General features: G+C 37.6%; 6 protein-coding genes across 6 annotated transcripts; all 6 read right to left on the bottom strand.

Annotated features, from left to right (window-relative positions):
• Positions 1–1,460: 1,460 nt before the first annotated feature.
• On the bottom strand, positions 1,461–2,908 carry LOC115828308 (olfactory receptor 51E2-like). The gene is made up of 2 exons (XM_030792268.1): positions 1,930–2,908; positions 1,461–1,501 (listed from the first exon to the last, which is right to left on the bottom strand). Exons 1-2 carry the CDS (start codon positions 2,906–2,908, stop codon positions 1,461–1,463), a joined length of 1,020 nt encoding a protein of 339 aa, XP_030648128.1.
• A 3,059-nt stretch (positions 2,909–5,967) lies between these two features.
• LOC115828307 (olfactory receptor 143-like) lies at positions 5,968–6,960 on the bottom strand. Its single transcript, XM_030792267.1, has one exon. It carries the CDS (start codon positions 6,958–6,960, stop codon positions 5,968–5,970), a length of 993 nt encoding a protein of 330 aa, XP_030648127.1.
• A 2,808-nt stretch (positions 6,961–9,768) lies between these two features.
• LOC115828306 (olfactory receptor 2AT4-like) lies at positions 9,769–11,153 on the bottom strand. Its single transcript, XM_030792265.1, has 2 exons — positions 10,226–11,153; positions 9,769–9,839 (listed from the first exon to the last, which is right to left on the bottom strand). Exons 1-2 carry the CDS (start codon positions 11,151–11,153, stop codon positions 9,769–9,771), a joined length of 999 nt encoding a protein of 332 aa, XP_030648125.1.
• Positions 11,154–14,274: 3,121 nt separating this feature from the next.
• On the bottom strand, positions 14,275–15,231 carry LOC115828305 (olfactory receptor 2AT4-like). The gene has a single exon (XM_030792264.1). It carries the CDS (start codon positions 15,229–15,231, stop codon positions 14,275–14,277), a length of 957 nt encoding a protein of 318 aa, XP_030648124.1.
• A 3,084-nt stretch (positions 15,232–18,315) lies between these two features.
• LOC115828612 (olfactory receptor 2AT4-like) lies at positions 18,316–19,272 on the bottom strand. Its single transcript, XM_030792661.1, has one exon. It carries the CDS (start codon positions 19,270–19,272, stop codon positions 18,316–18,318), a length of 957 nt encoding a protein of 318 aa, XP_030648521.1.
• Positions 19,273–23,192: 3,920 nt separating this feature from the next.
• On the bottom strand, positions 23,193–24,149 carry LOC115828624 (olfactory receptor 10H2-like). Its single transcript, XM_030792676.1, has one exon. It carries the CDS (start codon positions 24,147–24,149, stop codon positions 23,193–23,195), a length of 957 nt encoding a protein of 318 aa, XP_030648536.1.
• Positions 24,150–24,386: the final 237 nt, after the last annotated feature.

Raw genomic sequence — 24,386 nt, 5'->3', positions numbered from 1 at the left:
TGTTTAGCAGGGGAGGTATATAATGTACAAAGTCCTTGGGTACATTTTTCCTTAAGAACTTGGTTTAACATAGTAAAAGAATTTCAGACAAAGTTGGCCTGCATATGATTCACATTTTATGCCAGCATCCCAGGATTCTAGGTTTAGGGAGTGGATTAGGGAGGAGAATAACAGCAATTTGTGCAGTTATGCGGGATGGAGATATTGAAAGTTTCCAGAGCCTGAGAGAGAGACATATATTGGATAAGTCAGATTTCTATAGGTACCTGCAACTCTGCCATTACTTCCAACAGGAAATAAAGTTTGGTAACTCCAGGGAACCAGCAGTTATTGACAGATATTCATTAATGCATATAAATCAGAAAGCTCTAAAAGATGATATCTAAATTGTATCAAAGTATATTGCTTTTGAAGGAATATTCCACTGAATACATTAAAAATAAATGCGAGAAAGAACTGCCGATTGAAATTACCGACGAGACATGGGAGATTGTCTGTAAGAATCAAATTAGCTCCACTAACTCGAGGCTGTGGAAGGAATTCTGTTGGAAGAATTGTGTACGTTTTTTTTATAACACCTAGACAGCAAGGGAGAGTATCTAATACCCAGTGCCCCTGTTGGAGCCAATGTGGGCTGGTAATGGTAGATCATGCACATGTTTTCTGGTCATGTGCTTTTATCCAGCCATATTGGGAGGATGTGGGTACCGCAGTTAATGAGATAATGGGTTTTGATGTTAACTGCTCTTTTGTTTCCCTGTATCTGTGTGACCTGCCTGGTGAATTGCATACCTATGACAAATACTTGTTGAAAGTCCTGTTGGCTGCAAGCAAAAAGGCCATCACAAGCAGATGGCTTTCGCGAGAACCCCCTACAGTGACCCAGTGGATGGACATTGTTAACAACATATACAGCAGGGAGAGATTAACATTCGCATTAAGACTGGACCAAGAAAAAGGGCAAAGATATTCTGCTCATCATCACCCTCATCTGTTGTCACTTATTTCTCGATGTATTGACACCCCTTGCTTTCAAGCTCTCTTTGCAAAGTCTTCACTCTCTTGTGAATTCCGAGCGTTGGCATTCGTATCTCCAGTGTGTTTGCCTGTTTGTATTCCGTGGTCTGTTTTATTGATCCCTGTTTTTTATCACCTCTATTTAAAGTTATTAAAGTCAATCATCAATTTTATCTGCATTTGCATCCTGCCTTTTTGGAGTATTCATGATAAACACATAATATTGTAATGCTCTGTGATGGACTGACGACCTCTCCAGGGTGTTTCCCCGCCTTTCGCCCAACGAGTGCTGGGATAGGCTCCAGCACCCCCTGCAACCTTAATTAGGATAAGCAACTTAGAAATGAATGAATGCATGAATAATAACTGTAATGCTTTACTAAGCTTAATGTTTCATTTTCAAAGATTCCAGAAAGCAACCCCTTCAATGTAAACTGAAAAAATCATTTCTGCAGGTTTTCTGTAACTTCAATGTTATAATAACCTGGACAAAAGAGGACATAAACTGAGTCTATCACAGAAGAAATTTAATATATTTTAATTTACTTTGTTTTATGGAATGTTACTCATGTAGTTTATGTGCTTAATTAATGCAGATAGCAGCTTTTTTTATGGTAGAATTTCAATTAATTGATTCCTAGTGACTATAATTGCAACTCATTTCTATAGTTACATCCTCAAAACTTGCCTAACTCAAGCTGACTGACTGGAGTGTACAGATCCACAGTATTTGAATATGGTTCATTTAACTTGGCTGAGTAAATTGTATGCTCATTATGATTTTATTCCATGGTTTAAAACAGGAAGTCCTTAAGGTTTAAAACCTCTCCATTTCCTCTGCAAGCACTGCTTGAATATCACATTGCACTATCACTGCTTGCACATCACATTCCATTACAGGATTTTATTTACCTCTGGTGCCCTTCATATTTTTATCTACTGTTTTATTTACCATGGCTCTTTTGTAGAGTCCTCTAATAGACTGCCTGACCTCCTCTGTCTTAATTGTGTATATAATAGGATTCAGCATGGATGGTATTGTTTGTGTGAGAGAGTAATTGATTATCCTGACATTAGGGTCTAGTCTTGACAATACAGCTGCTGCATTTATGAATAAAAGTGGTAGGTAGAACATGGCCACTAATATCAAATGGGATGTACAGGTTTTCATGGCTTTGATACGCTCAGTTCCCTGTGCAATTTTAAGTAATGCAAAAGCTATGCAAGTATATGAAATACCTATTAATATCGATGGTATGCAGAGGATTGTGACCAAACAGACATAGGCCATGATGATATTCAAGGAGTTATCATTACAGGCCAGTGCATAAATTGGTCCATGGTCACAAAAATAGCTGTTAACAACAGTAGATCGACAAAAAGAGAGTCTGGTAATCAGTGCTACAACAGAAGCAACTAGAGCTGTTGTAAATACCCACATACATCCAGTGATCAAAGCCATTGCTGTTTTAGTGACAATTGCATGGTATCTGAGAGGGAAACAAATTGCAACCACTCTGTCATAAGCCAAAGCAAGCAGAGTGAGAGACTGCAGAGTCATGAAAAAGAAAACAAAAAACATGTTGGCCAAGCAAGCTTCATAAGATATGTACTGGTGTTCAAACAAAAAAGTGTCTATAAGCTTTGGAATCAGAGCAGTACTTCCACCCAAATCAGTCACAGCCAAGTTAAACACGGCAATGTACTTCGCTGTGTGAAGAGTACGGGCCAGGCATATAGTACACATTATAAAGGAGTTCCCAAAGACCATTGTGGTGTAGACAAGGCAGAGAAATATATAATAATACTTTGCATGTGGCATGTTGGAAAATCCATTAATATAAAATGTGGATGGACGTACAAATGTTGTGTTCACAGAGAATGGCTGCATGGGCATCTTGAAATGTCTTCTTTTTTCATGCACAGGGACAAATCTCTCTAAAAAAAAACAATACAGTGACATGAATGACTGAATATTGCTGAAATAATCTTTCAGGCACAAAAAGTAGTAAAAACATAGTTACTCAAGTCATACTTACCATTCTCATAAAACCATGAGGCTTCAGCGCTATACCTCATTAAATGCTCTTGCTTTTATGATTAAATATTAGCTTGAACAAAAAAAAATTATTTTGCAAATTTTACAAATATTTCCTAATGAAGAGTAGCTGCAATACAAGACCAGTTCAAGACACAAGTGAAGATGAATGGAAATGGCAGCATGTTGATCTACAAGCAGGGATCACACATTCTGCATAAGCATATATATCCTTGTATAATGGCTATAATCCAGTGTAGAGGCGGGTGTCTCTTTGTCCAGGAAATGACCCTGTTCCCAGAAGAATGCAATGGGTGTTTTCAAAATCACATGTTCATGTTCTCTACTTTTGTGTATTCAGATTCTCAGGTGTTCTCTTGAGTCTGTGGCACAAGTAAGGAGCGGAATACCAGGATTATTGCTTATTACAAAGTTAAAGTATGAAGAAAACATGTTGTAGCAAGTAGAGAAAGAGACATTCAGCAAAATATGCTAAGGCACACAAGGTTAAAAGCACACAGTATGAAGAATTGGTGAAATTCTCAAAGCAAAACATGTTCCTCATTCCACAATCCCCACACATCTCTTGGAGCTTCAAAATGAAAACCAACCGACCTACATAAATTGAAAATATGTTTTTCTAATTTTCAAAACATTCTACTCACTTTTGACACACAGTTTACATTACTGTGTGACACCCAAACACCACAAAGTTCAGAGTAAGGTCAGTTGTGCCATGGAGTGTGTAGGTGTTGTGGGTGTCTTCATAAGTCTTGACAAATCTGGACGAATCAGCTTCAAAATTATTTGCACCTTAAATTTGGAAATGTAATAATTTATCAAAATGTCAAATTTTATGGTAGGAAAAAATATTAAATTTACTGTCTCAATTTAATTACCATGGAGAACATGTATACAGTGATAAAATTCATCAACATATGTGCGGAATATACTAAAGGGAAAACTATGTGGCTATTTCACCAAAGAAGGGGAAGAGCAGTGTCGTAGAAGCATTCAAATACAATACTGAGTGAATGAGTGAAAACTAAGACACATGAAGGATTGACTAGTGCAAGTCACCCATGGAAAAAATAACTTGAGTCAGTCTCTTAAAGTATCAGGCTTTTTAGTATACTCACATTTGCAAAAGTACAAGTTAAAAATAAGGATACAGCAATTAATAAATGATGTCCAAACACAACCTTCTTGAGATTTGATTGTGACTATTCTGGAGGGCTCTTATTTCCCTCTCCCATGGTAAAAAAAAAAAAAAAACTACTTTGTCTGGAAGGTTTTTTTGTTTATTCCTGGGGGGATAGGCATCACCCTTGTACTTTTCATGCTACTAGCAGTTGAAGGTCAGGTTCATGTCACTACTGGTGTCACCATCCAGTCATCTCGGCCTAAGGCAGACTAGCGCTGTGGTCGCCTACTGCTGTCTGTATAAAATCCTGCCCCCCCATCCATTCAGTTCAGTTCCATTCAGTTTAATTCAGTTCAGTTTTATCTATATAGTGCTTTCCACAATGGACACTGTCACATAGCAGCTTCACAGGATGTTAGACCTGATACTCCCCATGAATAAGCCCAGGGTGGGATTGATAAGGCAAAACTTCCTTAGACTGAGATAGGAAGAAACCTTGGGAGGAACCAGAATTCAACAGTGGGAGTCCACTCTCCTCTGGCTAGCCCAGGTGCATAGACCAAAGGATACAATATTCAATAAAAGCAATGGAAGACAATGTCTCCATGAAAGTTAGCGTCCTTAAATACAAAAAACTTTAGAAAGTTGTTAATAATCTAAATAGAAGAGTTAGTTTACTTAATAGATGATCATATAAACAGAAATCAGCAAAGACCTATACAGTGTTATTAAATATCAAAATGCTGAAATGTTATCAGAGTTAAAAATAATATGTCCAGGAGGTTGGATTTATTGATGTATTGTTACATAAACAAAAATTTAAAAAATGATCTATGAGGTCAGATTAGGACTGGTCCTGTCATCATTGGACATGATCTGCTGGAGTGCTGATCATCCACACCGTTGTCAGCTGTTTACACATTTAAAGCTTGTAGTTGGACAATGGACAATGAAGGGCAATGTGGAGGTAGCAGGACTCATGGCTATGAAACCCATGGTGTATATTTGAGTAAGCTTGAACTGATCATGTGACATGCTAAACTCAAGTTGATTGAGTGGAGTGCTGTCTGCCTGCAAGAATGACACTCCCCAAGGAGTATTAGGTTGCTGTGGTAAGTTTTCAATGTTTCATGATATTTCATGTTACATCCTCAAAACTTTTTTAATGCTCTCATTGATTGTAGTTCCAAAATTAAAATTTATGTCAGATTTGAAAACAGGTGTCGCTGTAAATTCAAATCCCACAAACTGGAATTAGAATGCACAAGTTTTCTTTTGAACTGCCTCGAAGCTTCATCTAAATTTAATGTAAATTGTCAAAGTTTTTAAAATTGTTCAAATTGAACAACAAGAAAGGATGAAGTTGTGAAAATGCCTCCTTCACAAGGAAGCTGTTCTCTTGTTACAAACAAACAGGTTACTCTTGCTTGAGTGATAAGAATATATTTTTATTTAAAATGTAGGTAAAGGCACACGATGACACTCAATGTATTTATCACGTTCCTTTCTCACAATTCCATATTTAAATAAATTGCACTCAAAATTGGGACTGAAATTCATTTGAGTCGTAAAATTCCAGATTCACAGTATTTGAATATGGTTCATTTAACTTGGCTGAGTAAATTGTATGCTCATTATGTTTTTATTCCATGGTTTAAAACAGGAAGTCCTTAAGGTTTAAAACCTCTCCATTTCCTCTGCAAGCACTCACTGCTTGAATATCACATTGCACTATCACTGCTTGCACATCACATTCCATTACAGGATTTTATTTACCTCTGGTGCCCTTCATATTTTTATCTACTGTTTTATTTACCATGGCTCTCTTGTAGAGTCCTCTAATAGACTGCCTGACCTCCTCTGTCTTAATTGTGTATATAATAGGATTCAGCATGGATGGTATTGTTTGTGTGAGAGAGTAATTGATTATCCTGACATTAGGGTCTAGTCTTGACACCACAGCTGCAATGTTTATGAATAAAAGTGGCAGGTACAGCATGGCCACTAATATTAAATGGGATGTACAGGTTTTCAAGGCTTTGATACGCTCAAGTCCTTGTGCAATTTTAAGTAATGCAAAAGCTATGCAAGCATATGAAATACCTATTAATATTACCGGAATGCAAATGATTACGGCAAAACAGACATAGGCCATGATGTTATTCAACGATGTGTCATTACAGGCCAGTTTATATAGAGGCCCATGGTCACAAAAATAGCTGTTAACAACAGTAGATCGACAAAAAGAGAGTCTGGTAATCAGTGCTACAGTGGAAGCAACTAGAGCTGTTGTAAACACCCACATACATCCAATGATCAAAGCCATCGCTGTTTTAGTGACAACTGCATGGTATGTCAGAGGAAAACAAATTGCAACCACTCTGTCATAAGCCAAAGCAAGCAGAGTGAGAGACTGCAGAGTCATGAAAAAGAAAACAAAAAACATGTTGGCCAAGCAAGCCTCATAAGATATGTAATGGTGTTCAAACAAAAATGTGTCCACAAGCCTCGGAATCAGAGCAGTACTTCCGCCCAAGTCAGTCACAGCCAAGTTAAACACGGCAATGTACTTCGCTGTGTGAAGCCTGCGTGCTAAGCATATAGTACACATTATAAAGGAGTTCCCGAGGACCGTTGTGGTGTAGACAAGGCAGAGAAATATATAATAATACTTTGCATGTGGGACATTGGAAAATCCATTAATATAAAATGTGGATGGACGTACAAATGTCGTGTTTGCAGAGATTGGTTGTGAAGACATCTGGAAATTTCGTCGTCTTCGCATGTAGAGAAAAATAACGTCTGAAATAGTTCAGTTTTCATCTAAATCTTAGTTTGAATTCATTCACTTTTAAGTGAAACACTAAAATTACAATCAGCATTCACACAGTGAAGTAAGAAGCATGACTGGAGGTGAATGATGGTTGATCAATACTGACCTTCCTCAGAACACACACAGGCAGTGCAAAAAGTGCATTAGATGTTTCTCCTTTCTATTAAAATATGTGACAGAATACAAAATATTTTGTTTAACAAATTTCAAATACGGAATTCAGAACAAAGAGCAGATCCACTGCAACAACAATCCAAGACAAAGTAGAAAATGGATGGAAACAAAACACAGATTTAACATACTTTACCTCTGCTTTAGTCACTACAGGAGCATGCTGATATGGAGGCAGAGACCAGATATTATATATATATGTACATTCTCGAAGTCACAGCAACTGATCCCCCCCCCCTCCCACCTCCCTCCAGGTAGCAGTCTGAGAGAAGGCAATGACTATCATTCAAATCACGTGTCCACATATTTTACCCTCGTGTATTCAGGTGTGCATGCTCTCAGCTGTTCTCCTGAGTGCATACCCCTGGGCAGGAGACTCTTAGATGGGCAGTGTGACAGAGGGCTCTGTCGCAGGCCGCGAGCGACGCCTTTTCCCCCCAAACTAACCACTTTTCCGTAATTGTACAGTGTTCGTTCGTGTTTGTCCTGTTACGTGTACGTCATTCATATATATCTATAATGCACATACACCAATAAAATACCGCGCTAACTTCGAGGGTGCACACTCGAAGTACGCAGCAGGTTACCCGGTTTCATACACACAAACATTTCCAATTCACGTTCACAATCTTACAGTTTAAAACACCCCACAAACACCCCCAATTACACTTAAATGTTTGTTAGCGTCTTTACTGTTTGTTTTACCGTTACCGTCCCTATCATGTTACACTCACACACATTACCCAGTTAAATGTTTGTCCCGTCTTTATTACAGGCCTACATATCGCTTTGTTTGAATGTTCGTATTGTGGTGTAATGTTTGTTGGATTGTCGTGTCTCCCTCTGTTTTCTCTGTTTGTCCGTCTGTTTGGTTATCTGTTTGGTTACAGTAGCATGGGACTACCGGTGCAGGGGAGGACCAAACAGAACCATAGGAATGTGAGTTCGCTTATTTGGTTTAGCCAGAAGGGCGCATGCGTGATGCACACGGGGACGGGGCCACTCCATGGGAAAGGGGTTTTACGTTAAAATGTAATGATCAGCTGTTACTAGCCACAAATGGTACAAGTTGAAACATTACTGTAGAGTGTATATTTGTGTTTGTGATTATGTGTATGTATTGGAGGGGATAATTAATGGCTATCTTATTTTAACTTAACAGAACGAATGTGGTATGTTCTGGGGGAGGGGCTTATAGCACAAAAAGGGGTTTTTGGTCATTGTACACTGAGGGAGTCAGGAGAACAGAGAGTAGCTGTTGAGTGGTGAATTGAATTTAGTGAGAATTGAAAGTAGCGATTTGTTTGTTTATTTGTTTATCTATATATTTTTTGTTTGTTTGTTTTTTCTTGTAAATATATATATACATATTCTTTCACTGTAAATATTTGCTATTTTGGACATTTTTTTCACTTTTCTTCACTTTGGTTGGACCATTTTTTTTGTTGTTTTTTTTTGCACTGTAGATAAAACACCTTGTACTTACGTGCTATTTGCGGCGGAGCCATTTTTTTTTTTTGTTTTTGGTGCGTTTTGGGCAACCCGAACCTTGGTTCGGCTTCACCCTGCCACAGGCAGATACTTGCAAATATTTCAAACAGACTTGTCCATGTCAGCTGCTCAATCATATTCTGGGTATTTGTTTCATTTCCTAATGAATGGGGTGAAATACTCCGTAAATATGAAACCTATCAGTGTATGCTTGTGTGACAATTAATATACTTACCAAGCACAGTTCATGATGGTCATGAAAAATATGGCTGGTTGGCTTCACCTTTTTTACTGTTTCAAATGTTTTGTGTAAAACTGCATGATGGAATACAGCCTCTCAGGTTGCGATTTCAACTATGCATGGTTAACAAATTGTCAGATCAGAGCATGTATTTATTCATTTTGATCCATTTTTAGCTTTCCATACTTATAACTGAAGTTATAGAGTTAATTAAACTTATAAAAATGTGCAATCAGTACACTTTGTTCATTTATAACATAAAGAGTCTCATAGATTCATCACAATATGTTTTGAACTTTAATGGTAAACTTGATTTTTAACATCTTTCAGGCTGGAATGTTACCAAAGTCCAGCTGGAAATTTCCCAATTAAGTGTCATCCTTCTTAACTCTGCAAACACAATCAATATCGTCTCATCTCACCTCATACAGACTTTTCTGTCATTTTTTCAGAGTTTTCTTTCTCTTTACTCCCTGGAATATGTTAACTACAATAGGGCTCCACCCAAATGAGTTTTATTCCTCTGAGGGTTTCAAATGATCTATTTGATCATTTGGGAGTCTGTCCATTATGCTGTGGCTTTATGCTTGCTCACAGTATGCCCTGTACCCCTTAAACTGCTCTGTGACAGTGTCTATTATGTTAGGAATAACTGAACATGGTGATGACCACATTTACACCCCTTGCTTCTTGTCCCTGACTTGATCTCAATTAGGATGTTTTCTCAATACTGTACTGATCAGAGCACAGCTTGTTCTATAGGTACTGTTGCTGTTTCTTACTTTTTTTCCCCTTTCCTCAATAATTCATCTTTTTCATGGTAGTTATGCTGTCTAGTAACTCATGCTGGTCACTGAACTAAGGACAACAAAAGTACTTTTGTGTAATATTTTTACTTTATTTCCAGGAACTACTCTGCATTGTGCCATTTTCTATACAAAACATAAAATGTGATACAACATATAAGAACAATTTGATTGTTTACAACCATGGGTTTACTTACAGACCTCCACATTTCCCCATCTCTTCCATGCAGAGCTATAGTTATTATTGTTATTATTATTTCTAATTCATCAAGTTTCACAAAACAACAAATAAAGCTATTTTTAATATTTATATATATATACACATACATATGTATATAGATAGAGAGAGAGAGAGAGAGAGAGAGAGAGAGAGAGAGAGAGAGCGAGTGAATTATATAGAGTTATATATACATACATACATATAAAAATTAGTTCAGTAGCTTCAGAAGAGATATTCATTTTCTTGATGGAAAAATGGGTTTTCTTTTCAAAATCTTTTTGACAGAAACCTTAAACTCCTCTGTCTTCAGAGTGTAAATGATTGGATTAAGCATGGGAGGAATGGTTGAGGTCATAGAAAGGTAGATGATCCTTGCATTTTGGTGGATTTTAGGGCCTAAACCAAATGTTATACTTATAGGAAGATAAAATATTGCTACCAACATCAAATGAGAGGTACATGTTCTTAGAGCTTTTACCCGGTCCTGTGATGTAGCGATTTTTAATACTGTAACAAATATGCAAGTGTATGAAATTAAGATAAATAACATTGGGAACCACAAGAGCATGGAAGGAAATAAAAAGCTTATTACAGTACTTGGGAAGTTATTGTTGCAGGCTAATCGAAACATAGGTCCATGATCACAGTAGAAACTTTCAATCACAATGGACCTACAAAAAGACAGCTTTGAGATGAAACCTACTGCAACGAACAGTGACACTAAAGAGTATGTCCATGCAACTGCAACTATAATGAACATTGACCTGTGTGTCACAATCATGTGATATTTTAATGGAAAACAAATGGCTGCAAGTCTATCATACGACAAAATTGTTAGAGTTAAGGACTGCATTGTCCAGAACAGGAGAACAAAAAACATATTGGACAAACATGCTGCATAAGAGATGAACTGATTTCCAAACAGGAAGGTATCCAACAGTTGTGGAATAAGCGAAGTGCTTTCAAACAAGTCAGTGATCGACAAATTGAAGACAGCAATGTACTTTGGTGTGTGAAGACTGCGGTCAGTATAGATGACAATCATTAGGAAAGAGTTACCAAGCACAGATATTATGAAGGCGAAGAAGATGAATACATAATAATATTTCATATGGGGTATGCCAGAAAATCCACTGATATAGAAATACGGTGGCTGGACGATGGTGTCATTTTCATTGATAGGAAAATGCATCTCCTTTGTTTATCTATGATATTTTGATTCCTGCAGCCTGTTTGGGGAAAACGGTGACACATTAATCAGCCTATATCATAGTTTTAAATTACACAGATATATATGTCCACATTGGAGTTAAAAGGATTTCTTAAATTAATGATGTAGTCACAAGCAAAACAATGTTTCAAAGTATCTTAAAGGAAAAGTCATTAGCTTTACTATAGACCTATGCAAAAAAAACATGACTGAAGCTCTTTCTATGCATAGACCAAAGCCCCAAATTCATAAAAGCTTTGTACTGCCCAGTGTAAGTCACCTTTAGCAGGGTGTAGATTTAGCAGGCTGATTCTCTCCTATGACCTTGGTAATTTGATCCATTCAAACCACTTTAAAAAATGTAATTTTTTTTATTCTATTTGAAAACATTAATCCCATCTCATTAAAAAATGAAATTTAATTCTAGATTAAACAATCAGACTTTTAAGAAGGTTCTTCTGAAATTTGTGAGTACTCACCTCAAACTACTATGAAAAGAAAGACAAGCTGTGATTGTGACAGTGTGCCCCAGTTTAAAAAAAAAAGAAGTTAACACAGACCTGGACTCTACATCTGTCTAATCTTTCTGGATTAACAGTCAGTTATTTATTGAGCTTATCTTCGATGGGGCTCTCTGTTTATAAATGCTGACTGTATGAAACTAATCATCTGATAAAGGCCCAAACAGGAGTCACGTCACCCATCTGTGCAACACTGCTTGACCACACCCCCACAAAATGATGTCTTCTCTGTGTTGTGCACTTTTGATAAACTCCAAATTGTTCCTCATTGATCTTTATAGTTATTGTGAGAAATGTGCTGGTATGTTTAATGCTGTCACTGTCTGAGTCGTAAATTCGGCACCGTATTTAAGTGTATACTCATCTTCGTTTAGGCTCTCTGGCTGTCTGTCTCTGCCTCTCTCTCTCTCTCCCACACACACACACACACACACACACCCCTTTGCACCTGAAGAACCGTGATGTTCTCCACTCTCGGCTCTGATCGTCAAATCCAGATATCATTCTATCCCTTGAAATCCTCCTTTTGTCCTTTTTCTCCGAATGGGATACCACTCCTAATGCTTTACAGCCCTTCATTTCTCTTCTGTAGGGCCTGTGACATCTAGATATTAAATGATATCAAATACTCCTTGGACACAGCTGTCACCCATCCCATCACTGGAGAGTGACAGTTAAACAAACTCTAATCATAGTTTGTTTAGAAATGATGACAGAGTTCTATTAACCTCGGAGTTTTTAGAGGTGAAAGTTAGAGAGGTGAAAGAGTGTTTAATTAGCCTTAGGGATAACATCAGTCATGACGTGGTTTCAGTGTGGCAAGTTACTTTTGCCCTGTAGCTTGTAGTGTAGATAGCTGCTTTTCTGTGAAGGGTAGCTTTCATGCAGCTGAGCAATGTATGTTTTTGTAGAGTAACTGGTTGCTTAGCTTGCTACATTTTTTTAAGTGACTTGGTCAACACTGCTTGGTACCTGGAGTCTTTCAAAGTTTAAAAACTTCCTGGAAAATTACCAGGTATGGAAATTTTCAGTTGGACTTCAACACTGATGTTGGATTGACGCCACTACCACTGAAGCCATTAAAGTCCTTAAAGCAACTTGCTTGCCATGTCCAACCTAAGACTCCATAAAATAACTGTCAGAAACCATCAGCGGCGGAGATGAGTTGAACATCTTGCCAGTGCCTTTTGGAATGATGGAGGTGAAAGGAGCTTTCTACACTCCAAGGTCATAGTAAGTGGCAAGAGAGACCCCAACATGAAGGAAGGAGATTTACTACCCCTGAGTCTTGTCACTAAAGCCCATCTTGACAGTGATGGAAAGATCAGAAGACCTGAGCTGAAGGTCACCAAAGCCTTACTAAAGAAATGGGGGTGCTTATGACTATCATTCAAATCACGTGTCCACATCTTTTACCCTTGTGTATTCAGGTGCGCATGCTCTCAGCTGTTCTCCTGAGTGCATACCCCTGGGCAGGAGACTCTTAGATGGGCAGATACGTGCAAATATTTCAAACGTAACTTGTCCATGTCAGCGGCTCAATCATATTCTGGGTATTTGTTTCATTTCCTAATGAATGTGCCGAAATACTCGGTAATTATGAAACCTATCAGTGTATGCTTGTGTGACAATTGATATACTTACCAAGCACAATTCATGATGGTCATGAAAAACATACAGACTCTTCTGTCATTTTTTCAGAGTTTTCTTTCTCTTTACTCCCTGGAATATGTTAACTACAATAGGGCTCCACCCAAATGAGTTTTATTCCTCTGAGGGTTTCAAATGATCTATTTGATCATTTGGGAGTCTGTCCATTATGCTGTGGCTTTATGCTTGCTCACAGTATGCCCTGTACCCCTTAAACTGCTCTGTGACAGTGTCTATTATGTTAGGAATAACTGAACATGGTGATGACCACATTTACACCCCTTGCTTCTTGTCCCTGACTTGATCTCAATTAGGATGTTTTCTCAATACTGTACTGATCAGAGCACAGCTTGCTCTATAGGTACTGTTGCTGTTTCTTACTTTTTGTCCCCTTTCCTCAGTAATTCATCTTTTTCATGGTTGTTATACTGTCTAGTAACTCATGCTGGTCACTGAACTAAGGACAACAAAAGTACTTTTGTGTAATATTTTTTACTTTATTTCCAGGAACTACTCGCATTGTGCCATTTTCTATACAAAACATAAAATGTGATACAACATATAAGAGGAATGGGATTGTTTCCAACCAAGGGTTTACTTACAGACCTCCACATTTCCCCATCTCTTCCATGCAGAGCTAAAGTTATTATTGTTATTATTATTTCTAACTCATCAAGTTTCACAAAACAACAATTAAACAATTAAAGCTATTTTTAATGTTTATATATCTAGACACATACATACACACACACACACATATATATATATATATATATGTGTATATATATATATATATATATATATATATATATATATATATATATAATGTGTGTGTGTGTGTGTGTGTGTGTAGAGAGAGAGAGAGAGCGAGTGAATTATATAGAGTTATATATACATATAAATATTAGTTCATTTAGCTTCAGAAGAGATATTCATTTTCTTGATGGAAAAATGGGTTTTCTTTTCAAAATCTTTTTGACAGAAACCTTAAACTCCTCTGTCTTCAGAGTGTAAATAATTGGATTAAGCATGGGGGGAATGGTTGAGGTCATAGAAAGGCAGATGATCCTTGCATTTTGGTGGATTTTAGATCCTACACCAAATGTTATACTTATAGGAAGGTAAAATATTGCTACCAACATCAAATGAGAGGTACACGTTCTTAGAGCTTTTACCCGGTCCTGTGATGTAGCGATTTTTAATACTGTAACAAATATGCAAGTGTATGAAATTAAGATAAATAACATTGGGAACCACAAGAACATGGAAGGAGATAAAAAGCTTATTACAGTACTTGGGAAATTATTGTTGCAGGCTAATCGAAACATAGGTCCATGATCACAGTAGAAACTTTCAATCACAGTGGACCTACAAAAAGAGAGCTTTGAGATGAAACCTATTGCAACGAACAGTGGCACTAAAGAGCATGTCCATGCAACTGCAACTATAATGAACATTGACCTGCGTGTCACAATCATGTGATATTTTAATGGAAAACAAATGGCTGCAAGTCTATCATACGACAAAATTGTTAGAGTTAAGGACTGCATTGTCCAGAACAGGAGAACAAAAAACATATTGGACAAACATGCTGCATAAGAGATGAACTGATTTCCAAACAGGAAGGTATCCAACAGTTGTGGAATAAGCGAAGTGCTTTCAAACAAGTCAGTGATCGACAAATTGAAGACAGCAATGTACTTTGGTGTGTGAAGACTGCGGTCAGTATAGATGACAATCATTAGGAAAGAGTTACCAAGCACAGATATTATGAAGGCGAAGAAGATGAATACATAATAATATTTCATATGGGGTATGCCAGAAAATCCACTGATATAGAAATACGGTGGCTGGACGATGGTGTCATTTTCATTGATAGGAAAATGCATGTCTCCTTTGTTTATCTATGATATTTTGATTCCTGCAGCCTGTTTGGGGAAAACGGTGACACATTAATCAGCCTATATCATAGTTTTAAATTACACAGATATATATGTCCACATTGGAGTTAAAAGGATTTCTTAAATTAATGATGTAGTCACAAGCAAAACAATGTTTCAAAGTATCTTAAAGGAAAAGTCATTAGCTTTACTATAGACCTATGCACAGAAAACATGACTGAAGCTCTTTCTATGCATAGACCAAAGCCCCAAATTCATAAAAGCTTTGTACTGCCCAGTGTAAGTCAGCTTTAGCAGGGTGTAGATTTAGCAGGCCGATTCTCTCCTATGACCTTGGTAATTTGATCCATTCAAACCACTTTAAAAAATGTAATTTTTTTTATTCTATTTGAAAACATTAATCCCATCTCATTAAAAAATGAAATTTAATTCTAGATTAAACAATCACACTTTTAAGAAGGTTCTTCTGAAATTTGTGAGTACTCACCTTAAACTACTATGAAAAGAAAGACAAGCTGTGATTGTGACAGTGTGCCCCAGTTTAAAAAAAAAAGAAGTTAACACAGACCTGGACTCTACATCTGTCTAATCTGTCTGGATTAACAGTCAGTTATTTATTGAGTTTATCTTCGATGGGGCTCTCTGTTTATAAATGCTGACTGTATGAAACTAATCATCTGATAAAGGCCCAAACAGGAGTCACGTCACCCATCTGTGCAACACTGCTTGACCACACCCCCACAAAATGATGTCTTCTCTGTGTTGTGCACTTTTGATAAACTCCAAATTGTTCCTCATTGATCTTTATAGTTATTGTGAGAAATGTGCTGGTATGTTTAATGCTGTCACTGTCTGAGTCGTAAATTCAGCACCGTATTGAAGTGTATACTCATCTTCGTTTAGGCTCTCTGGCTGTCTGTCTCTGCCTCTCTCTCTCTCTCCCACACACACACACACACACACCCCTTTGCACCTGAAGAACCGTGATGTTCTCCACTCTCGGCTCTGATCGTCAAATCCAGATATCATTCTATCCCTTGAAATCCTCCTTTTGTCCTTTTTCTCCGAATGGGATACCACTCCTAATGCTTTACAGCCCTTCATCTCTCATCTGTAGGGCCTGTGACATCTAGATATTAAATGATATCAAATACTCCTTGGACATAGCTGTCACCCATCCCATCACTGGAGAGTGACAGTTAAACAAACTCTAATCATAGTTTGTTTAGAAATGATGACAGAGTTCTATTAACCTCAGAGTTTTTAGAGGTGAAAGTTAGAGAGGTGAAAGAGTGTTTAATTAGCCTTAGGGTAAAAAAACATCAGTCATGACGTGGTTTCAGTGTGGCAAGTTACTTTTGCCCTGTAGCTTGTAGTGTAGATAGCTGCTTTTCTGTGAAGGATAGCTTTCATGCCGCTGAGCTATGTATGTTTTTGTAGAGTAACTGGTCGCTTAGCTTGCTACATTTTTTTAAGTGACTTGGTCAACACTGCTTGGTACCTGGAGTCTTTCAAAGTTTAAAAACTTCCTGGAAAATTACCAGGTATGGAAATCTTCAGTTGGACTTCAACACTGATGTTGGATTGACGCCACTACCACTGAAGCCATCAAAGTCCTTAAAGCAACTTGCTTGCCATGTCCAACCTAAGACTCCATAAAATAACTGTCAGAAACCATCAGCGGTGGAGATGAGTTGAACATCTTGCCAATGCCTTTTGGAATGATGGAGGTGAAAGGAGCTTTCTACACTCCAAGGTCATAGTAAGTGGCAAGAGAGACCCCAACATGAAGGAAGGAGATTTACTACCCCTGACTCTTGTCACTAAAGCCCATCCTGACAGTGATGGAAAGGTCAGAAGACCTGAGCTGAAGGTCACCAAAGCCTTACTAAAGAAACGGGGGTGCTTATGACTATCATTCAGATCACGTGTCCACATCTTTTACCCTTGTGTATTCAGGTGCGCATGCTCTCAGCTGTTCTCCTGAGTGCATACCCTTGGACAGGAGACTCTTAGATGGGCAGATACGTGCAAATATTTCAAACGTAACTTGTCCATGTCAGCTGCTCAATCATATTCTGGGTATTAGTTTCATTTCCTAATGAATGTGCCGAAATACTCGGTAATTATGAAACCTATCAGTGTATGCTTGTGTGACAATTGATATACTTACCAAGCACAATTCATGATGGTCATGAAAAACATACAGACTCTTCTGTCATTTTTTCAGAGTTTTCTTTCTCTTTACTCCCTGGAATATGTTAACTACAATAGGGCTCCACCCAAATGAGTTTTTATTCCTCTGAGGGTTTCAAATGATCTATTTGATCATTTGGGAGTCTGTCCATTATGTTGTGGCTTTATGCTTGCTCACAGTATGCCCTGTACCCCTTAAACTGCTCTGTGACAGTGTCTATTATGTTAGGAATAACTGAACATGGTGATGACCACATTTACACCCCTTGCTTCTTGTCCCTGACTTGATCTCAATTAGGATGTTCTCTCAATACTGTACTGATCAGAGCACAGCTTGCTCTATAGGTACTGTTGCTGTTTCTTACTTTTTTTCCCCTTTCCTCAGTAATTCATCTTTTTCATGGTTGTTATACTGTCTAGTAACTCATGCTGGTCACTGAACTAAGGACAACAAAAGTACTTTTGTGTAATATTTTTACTTTATTTCCAGGAACTACTCTGCATTGTGCCATTTTCTATACAAAACATAAAATGTGATACAACATATAAGAACAATTTGATTGTTTACAACCATGGGTTTACTTACAGACCTCCACATTTCCCCATCTCTTCCATGCAGAGCTATAGTTATTATTGTTATTATTATTTCTAATTCATCAAGTTTCACAAAACAACAATTAAACAATTAAAGCTATTTTTAATATTTATACACACACACACACACACACACACACACACACACACATATATATATATATATATATATATATATGTATATACATATGTAGAGAGAGAGAGAGAGAGCGAGTGAATTATATAGAGTTATATATACATACATACATATAAAAATTAGTTCAGTAGCTTCAGAAGAGATATTCATTTTCTTGATGGAAAAATGGGTTTTCTTTTCAAAATCTTTTTGACAGAAACCCTAAACTCCTCTGTCTTCAGAGTGTAAATAATTGGGTTAAGCATGGGGGGAATGGTTGAGGTCATAGAAAGGCAGATGATCCTTGCATTTTGGTGGATTTTAGATCCTACACCAAATGTTATACTTATAGGAAGGTAAAATATTGCTACCAACATCAAATGAGAGGTACACGTTCTTAGAGCTTTTACCCGGTCCTGTGATGTAGCAATTTTTAACACTGTAACAAATATGCAAGTGTATGAAATTAAGATAAATAACATTGGGAACCACAAGAGCAAGAAAGGAAATGAAAAACCTATTACAGTACTTGGGAAATTATTGTTGCAGGCTAATCGAAACACAGGTCCATGATCACAGTAGAAACTTTCAATCACAATGGACCTACAAAAAGACAGCTTTGAGATGAAACCTACTGCAACGAACAGTGACACTAAAGAGCATGTCCATGCAACTGCAACTATAATGAACATTGACCTGTGTGTCACAATCATGTGATATTTTAATGGAAAACAAATGGCTGCAAGTCTATCATACGACAAAATTGTTAGAGTTAAGGACTGCATTGTCCAGAACAGGAGAACAAAAAACATATTGGACAAACATGCTGCATAAGAGATGAACTGATTTCCAAACAGGAAGGTATCCAACAGCTGTGGAATAAGCGAAGTGCTTTCAAACAAGTCAGTGATCGACAAATTGAAGACAGCAATGTACTTTGGTGTGTGAAGACTGCGGTCAGTATAGATGACAATCATTAGGAAAGAGTTACCAAGCACAGATATTATGAAGGCGAAGAAGATGAATATATAATAATATTTTATATGGGGTATGCCAGAAAATCCACTGATATAGAAATACGGTGGCCGGACGATGGTGTCACTTTCATTGATAGGAAAATTCATGTCTCCTTTGTTTATCTATGATATTTTGATTCCTGCAGCCTGTTTGGGGAAAACGGTGACACATTAATCAGCCTATATCATAGTTTTAAATTACACAGTTATATGTCCACATCGGAGTTAAAAGGATTTCTTAAATTAATGATGTAGTCACAAGCAAAACAATGTTTCAAAGTATCTTAAAGGAAAAGTCATTAACTTTACTATAGACCTATGCACAGAAAACATGACTGAAGCTCTTTCTATGCATAGACCAAAGCCCCAAATTCATAAAAGCTTTGTACTGCCCAGTGTAAGTCACCTTTAGAAGGGTGTAGATTTAGCAGGCCGATTCTCTCCTATGATCTTGGTAATTTGATCCATTCAAACCACTTTAAAAAATGTAATTTTTTTTACTCTATTTGAAAGCATTAATCCCATCTCATTAAAAAATAAAATTTAATTCTAGATTAAACAATCAGACTTTTAAGAAGGTTCTTCTGAAATTTGTGAGTACTCACCTCAAACTACTATGAAAAGAAAGACAAGCTGTGATTGTGACAGTGTGCCCCAGTTTAAAAAAAAAAAAGAAGTTAACACAGACCTGGACTCTACATCTGTCTAATCTTTCTGGATTAACAGTCAGTTATTTATTGAGCTTATCTTCGATGGTGCTCTCTGTTTATAAATGCTGACTGTATGAAACTGATCATCTGATAAAGGCCCAAACAGGAGTCACGTCACCCATCTGTGCAACACTGCTTGACCACACCCCCACAAAATGATGTCTTCTCTGTGTTGTGCACTTTTGATAAACTCCAAATTGTTCTTCGTTGATCTTTATAGTTATTGTGAGAAATGTGCTCGTATGTTTAATGCTGTCACTGTCTGAGTCGTAAATTCGGCACCATATTTAAGTGTATACTCATCTTCGTTTAGGCTCTCTGGCTGTCTGTCTCTGCCTCTCTCTCTCTCTCTCTCTCTCTCTCTCTCTCTCTCTCTCTCTCTCACACACAAACACACACACACACACCCCTTTGCACCTAAACTGTAGTTCATCTACCTGTGGCCACAGAGGGTCCAAGGCACTGTAATGGAGATAGCACCTTTATGTTCTCCACTCTCGGCTCTGATCTTCAAATCCAGATATCATTCTATCCCTTAAAATCCTCCTTTTGTCCTTTTTCTCCGAATGGGATACCACTCCTAATGCTTTACAGCCCTTCATCTCTCATCTTCAGGGCCTGTGACATCTAGATATTAAATGATATCAAATACTCCTTGGACATAGCTGTCACCCATCCCATCACTGGAGAGTGACAGTTAAACAAACTCTAATCATAGTTTGTTTAGAAATGATGACAGAGTTCTATTAACATCAGAGTTTTTAGAGGTGAAAGTTAGAGAGGTGAGTTTAAGAGTGTTTAATTAGCCTTAGGGATAACATCAGTCATGATGTGGTTTTAGTGTGGCAAGTTACTTTTGCCCTGTAGCTTGTAGTGTAGATAGCTGCTTTTCTGTGAAGGATAGCTTTCATGCTGCTGAGCTATGTACGTTTTTGTAGAGTGACTGGTCGCTTAGCTTGCTACATTTTTTTAAGTGACTTGGTCAACACTGCTTGGTACCTGGAGTCTTTCAAAGTTTAAAAGCTGTCTGGAAAATTACCAGGTATGGAAATCTTCAGTTGGACTTCATGTTATGATCCTCAGTCATAAATGGGTATTATCTTGTGTGCTGCTGTTTTTCTCCCCCTGCCTGTGTGTGGAGCTGTTTCCTCCCCTGTCTGGTGTGTTTTCCCTGTATGTTTCTGTCCCTTTTAATGTGTTCATTTGCAGGTGGTGATCGGGGATGGCCCACAGCTTGACGGCGCCGGTTTGAAAAAGACGCGACATCCAGATGCCGGTTGCCCCCCCCTTTTTCCTGGCCCATTTGACCGTGTGTTTTCGATAACCCGTGTGTATTTTTTCAGAGATATTCGTTGTATAGGTTGTAAAACTTTATTTGTGTGTTTGTAATTTTCGTTGTGTTAGGTTCTAGTAGATGTGCGATGTAAATATTGTAAATAATTTTTGTATGAACAATTCGGATAGTTGTAGGGGGTGTGAAGCCATTTTTGTTCGTTCTTCTTTTCTCCTGTTTTTCGTTAGGGAGTTAGGGAAGAGTTCTGTATTTTCTTTCTCTTTTTGGGGGGGAAGTAGTTTAGTTAGTTTGGGAATTATAGATTGTTTTGTTTGTTGTTTTGGCCGCGCTTCCCCCCGAAGCTTTTTACTATCACTTTTGTAAATAAATCACTTTTTGGATTGTATTCGCTGGCACGGGTCATCACTGGGAACAGGGAAAGGGGAGTCACTTTTGTTATGCTCGGTGACCCCTAGGCTGGGCATAACACTTCAACACTGATGTTGGATTGACGCCACTACCACTGAAGCCATCAAAGTCCTTAAAGCAACTTGCTTGCAACTTGCTTGCCATGTCCAACCTAAGACTCCATAAAATAACTGTCAGAAACCATCAGCGGCGGAGATGAGTTGAACATCTTGCCAATGCCTTTGGAATGATGGAGGTGAAAGGAGCTTTCTACACTCCAAGGTCATAGTAAGTGGCAAGAGAGACCCCAACATGAAGGAAGGAGATTTACTACCCCTGACTCTTGTCACTAAAGCCCATCCTGACAGTGATGGAAAGGTCAGAAGACCTGAGCTGAAGGTCACCAAAGCCTTACTAAAGAAACGGGGGTGCTTATGACTATCATTCAAATCACGTGTCCACATCTTTTACCCTTGTGTATTCAGGTGCGCATGCTCTCAGCTGTTCTCCTGAGTGCATACCCCTGGGCAGGAGACTCTTAGATGGGCAGATACGTGCAAATATTTCAAACGAACTTGTCCATGTCAGCTGCTCAATCATATTCTGGGTATTAGTTTCATTTCCTAATGAATGTGCCGAAATACTCGGTAATTATGAAACCTATCAGTGTATGCTTGTGTGACAATTGATATACTTACCAAGCACAATTCATGATGGTCATGAAAAACATACAGACTCTTCTGTCATTTTTTCAGAGTTTTCTTTCTCTTTACTCCCTGGAATATGTTAACTACAATAGGGCTCCACCCAAATGAGTTTTTATTCCTCTGAGGGTTTCAAATGATCTATTTGATCATTTGGGAGTCTGTCCATTATGCTGTGGCTTTATGCTTGCTCACAGTATGCCCTGTACCCCTTAAACTGCTCTGTGACAGTGTCTATTATGTTAGGAATAACTGAACACAGTGATGACCACATATACACCCCTTGCTTCTTGTCCCTGACTTGATCTCAATTAGGATGTTTTCTCAATACTGTACTGATCAGAGCACAGCTTGCTCTATAGGTACTGTTGCTGTTTCTTACTTTTTGTCCCCTTTCCTCAGTAATTCATCTTTTTCATGGTTGTTATACTGTCTAGTAACTCATGCTGGTCACTGAACTAAGGACAACAAAAGTACTTTTGTGTAATATTTTTACTTTATTTCCAGGAACTACTCTGCATTGTGCCATTTTCTATACAAAACATAAAATGTGATACAACATATAAGAGGAATGGGATTGTTTCCAACCAAGGGTTTACTTACAGACCTCCACATTTCCCCATCTCTTCCATGCAGAGCTAAAGTTATGATTGTTATTATTATTTCTAATTCATCAAGTTTCACAAAACAACAATTAAACAATTAAAGTTATTTTTAATATTTATATATACACATACATATATACACACACACACACACACACACACACACACATATATATATATATATATATATATATATATATATATATATATATATATATATATATATATATATATGTATAGAGAGAGAGAGAGAGAGCGAGTGAATTATATAGAGTTATATATACATACATACATATAAAAATTAGTTCAGTAGCTTCAGAAGAGATATTCATTTTCTTGATGGAAAAATGGGTTTTCTTTTCAAAATCTTTTTGACAGAAACCCTAAACTCCTCTGTCTTCAGAGTGTAAATAATTGGGTTAAGCATGGGGGGAATGGTTGAGGTCATAGAAAGGCAGATGATCCTTGCATTTTGGTGGATTTTAGATCCTACACCAAATGTTATACTTACAGGGAGGTAAAATATTGCTACCAACATCAAATGAGAGGTACATGTTCTTAGAGCTTTTACCCGGTCCTGTGATGTAGCGATTTTTAATACTGTAACAAATATGCAAGTGTATGAAATTAAGATAAATAACATTGGGAACCACAAGAACATGAAAGGAAATGAAAAACCTGTTACAGCACTTGGGAAATTATTGTTGCAGGCTAATCGAAACATAGGTCCATGATCACAGTAGAAACTTTCAATCACAATGGACCTACAAAAAGACAGCTTTGAGATGAAACCTGCTGCAACGAACAATGACACTAAACAGTATGTCCATGCAATTCCCACTATAATGAACATTGACCTGTGTGTCACAATCATATGATATTTTAATGGAAAACAAATGGCTGCAAGTCTATCAAACGACAAAATTGTTAGAGTTAAGGACTGCATTGTCCCAAACAGGAGAACAAAAAACATATTGGACAAACATGCTGCATAAGAGATGAACTGATTTCCAAACAGGAAGGTATCCAACAGTTGTGGAATAAGCGAAGTGCTTTCAAACAAGTCAGTGATCGACAAATTGAAGACAGCAATGTACTTTGGTGTGTGAAGACTGCGGTCAGTATAGATGACAATCATTAGGAAAGAGTTACCAAGCACAGATATTATGAAGACAAAGAAGATGAATATATAATAATATTTCATATGGGGTATGCCAGAAAATCCACTGATATAGAAATACGGTGGCCGGACGATGGTGTCACTTTCATTGATAGGAAAATTCATGTCTCCTTTGTTTATCTATGATATTTTGATTCCTGCAGCCTGTTTGGGGAAAACGGTGACACATTAATCAGCCTATATCATAGTTTTAAATTACACAGTTATATGTCCACATCGGAGTTAAAAGGATTTCTTAAATTAATGATGTAGTCACAAGCAAAACAATGTTTCAAAGTATCTTAAAGGAAAAGTCATTAGCTTTACTATAGACCTATGCACAGAAAACATGACTGAAGCTCT

The sequence above is a fragment of the Chanos chanos genome, chromosome 15 (genome assembly GCF_902362185.1).
Source record: "Chanos chanos chromosome 15, fChaCha1.1, whole genome shotgun sequence".
Classification (NCBI taxonomy): domain Eukaryota; kingdom Metazoa; phylum Chordata; class Actinopteri; order Gonorynchiformes; family Chanidae; genus Chanos; species Chanos chanos.
Note: the sequence above shows the minus strand (reverse complement) of the source record. Positions and strands in the feature narration are given on the sequence as shown.

Bases quoted from the DNA above. Each gene is read 5' to 3' on its own strand.
- LOC115828308 (XM_030792268.1), bottom strand. From the start codon at position 2,908: ATGCAGCCATTCTCTGTGAACACAACATTTGTACGTCCATCCACATTT. The intron at 1,502-1,929 runs GTAAATAAAATC...TCTTTTGTCCAG, and splicing joins AAATATGAAGGGCACCAGAG to GTTATTATAACATTGAAGTT.
- LOC115828305 (XM_030792264.1), bottom strand. From the start codon at position 15,231: ATGCATTTTCCTATCAATGAAAATGACACCATCGTCCAGCCACCGTAT.
- LOC115828307 (XM_030792267.1), bottom strand. From the start codon at position 6,960: ATGTCTTCACAACCAATCTCTGCAAACACGACATTTGTACGTCCATCC.
- LOC115828624 (XM_030792676.1), bottom strand. From the start codon at position 24,149: ATGAATTTTCCTATCAATGAAAGTGACACCATCGTCCGGCCACCGTAT.
- LOC115828306 (XM_030792265.1), bottom strand. From the start codon at position 11,153: ATGCATTTTCCTATCAATGAAAATGACACCATCGTCCAGCCACCGTAT. The intron at 9,840-10,225 runs GAAAACCCATTT...GAGTAGTTCCTG, and splicing joins TGTCAAAAAGATTTTGAAAA to GAAATAAAGTAAAAATATTA.
- LOC115828612 (XM_030792661.1), bottom strand. From the start codon at position 19,272: ATGAATTTTCCTATCAATGAAAGTGACACCATCGTCCGGCCACCGTAT.